The 1,869-nt window shown below is 56.7% G+C and overlaps 1 protein-coding gene across 1 annotated transcript; it reads left to right on the forward strand.

Annotated features, from left to right (window-relative positions):
* Nucleotides 1–1,234: 1,234 nt before the first annotated feature.
* On the forward strand, nucleotides 1,235–1,853 carry SPRG_17372 (hypothetical protein; the record flags this gene model as incomplete). Its single annotated transcript, XM_012357007.1, has 2 exons — nucleotides 1,235–1,432; nucleotides 1,485–1,853. Coding segments are annotated over 2 exons (567 nt in total), but the record flags the coding sequence as incomplete, so codon positions are not given.
* Nucleotides 1,854–1,869: the final 16 nt, after the last annotated feature.

The raw sequence follows: 1,869 nt of genomic DNA on the forward strand, positions 1-1,869 counted from the left end.
GTTCTTCTCTCTTTCGCGCGTCTGAATATGATGGCCAGACGCTATGATTACAACCAAAGAACTGCGTTCGATGCTGATCTTTGTGTCCAAAGCGGCTGGCGATGCTTCTACGGGCCATTGAAAACGTCTTAGTGGGTCCGGCTGTCCCATGCTACTCGAGAGAGGCACTGAGAGGACTTGTAGAGAAAGCACATCCTATGGACAAGGACCACACTCTTAGTTGGGTAAACGCGTTGTCGTCGTCGTGGGCGTTGGCAGTTGCCCTCAAAAGCTACTCTTTTAGTAGCCATCGCACATGTTACTTGAAGCCACGTCGAAACTCACCGCTCGAGACCGTCGTATGTAGCAAGTCGGCGAGGTAGCAGACAGAACACCATTGTCCATTCTACAAGCAATCACATCCAAGGCGACCGAGTTACGAAGGTCAGTCTCACGGCGGGCGCGTGGGATCGCTGTCGAAGGAAACGCAAGCGTCAAAACATACGGTAGCACGCGACGCCCAGCTGCTACTCTCGTGGCGTCGATATCAGAATAAACACGCACATAGAGCTGCACCTAGAGGTGGAAGCCACATCGATCGCGCCTACTCTTCATGCTGCCATCCACCCGCGCATGGCGCCGTGTCCACATCGATGACAAGGAGACTGGACGCGATTGAAGCCAGACGACCAATGTCGAGCTATACATGTACTCATAGGTGGTGGTGACGTAACAGCCTATTTACGACCACGTGCGTAGTGCGGAATGGGATTGGCGGGCTCAACGCTGCTGCTTTTTCATTCTGGCGTCTGCCGTAGACGCGTTCAGCGCCACGTGGTGGTGTGCGGACGATCGGTGTCGGAGGTGTCGAGTTACTCGCTCCCTTGGTCAATAAACAAATGGGATGATGGGGTCGCACCGCTCGAGCTGCTAGGGTTCGATCCTCGCCAGCGATAAAAAGTGTACCCAAGGCTCTCGTCTCCACTGGCGACGAGACCATACGAGTGACGTTGGACGTAGTACTACGCGTGGTGTTGACAGGCGTTCTCGGTGCCCGATCAGCTTTTGGCGTGCAGCCGCTTCAACGACGATGGTGTGTGCAACCGAAGTTTTCTCGAAGCAACATCCCACGGCTTGCGGCTTCAACGGCAAACTCAAGACTGTGGCCTTTCCCTTCGAACTTCGATTTGGGCCCTGTCACCTTCTTTAGCATCATTTGTGCATTCGGCTGCCCGAGTCAACGACGACGACGACGATGGCGATGGCAATGAGCAGCTACAACCACATCTTTGTCGAGAATATGGTCGACGGCGAAGGCGACAAGCCATCGCGCATCCTGCGGCAAGACCAGCTCCTCATGCCGCATCTGTACCAGCCGACGAAAGGCTGCCACGCGTGCCACGAGTGCACCAAGGCGTTTACGACCTTTCGCCGCAAGCACAACTGCCAAATGGTATTGCGACTTCTGCATCATCGTCATTCCTGCATCTCACAATCGCATCTAGTGCGGCTATGTCGTCTGCAAGAACTGCACGCTCGCACACGTCGCCGAGGTCTCGAAGGATGTCTTGGACGTCAAGGTCTGCCTCTCGTGTGTCGCCCACCTGGAAGCGGAGCACCGGCTTCGCCGCACCGGCACGTCGTCGTCATTGCGGTCGTCAACCGAGCTCCACCGGCGGCACTCGTCGCGCTCCAACATGTCGGTCCACTCGGAAGACGACGTCGGCGAGGCCAACCTCTTCCAGCTCTCGCTGCGCGGGAAGGACGCCATGATTCGCCGCCCGTCGAGCTCGATGGAGTATGCGCTCGACTATAGCTGGAAGCACAAGTGGCCCAAGCCACCGACGCTGCCGTTGGAAGCGGATCGGCTCGTCGTGCTCAAGAGCTTCG

The sequence above is a fragment of the Saprolegnia parasitica genome (assembly GCF_000151545.1).
Source record: "Saprolegnia parasitica CBS 223.65 unplaced genomic scaffold supercont2.689, whole genome shotgun sequence".
Taxonomy (NCBI): domain Eukaryota; phylum Oomycota; class Saprolegniomycetes; order Saprolegniales; family Saprolegniaceae; genus Saprolegnia; species Saprolegnia parasitica.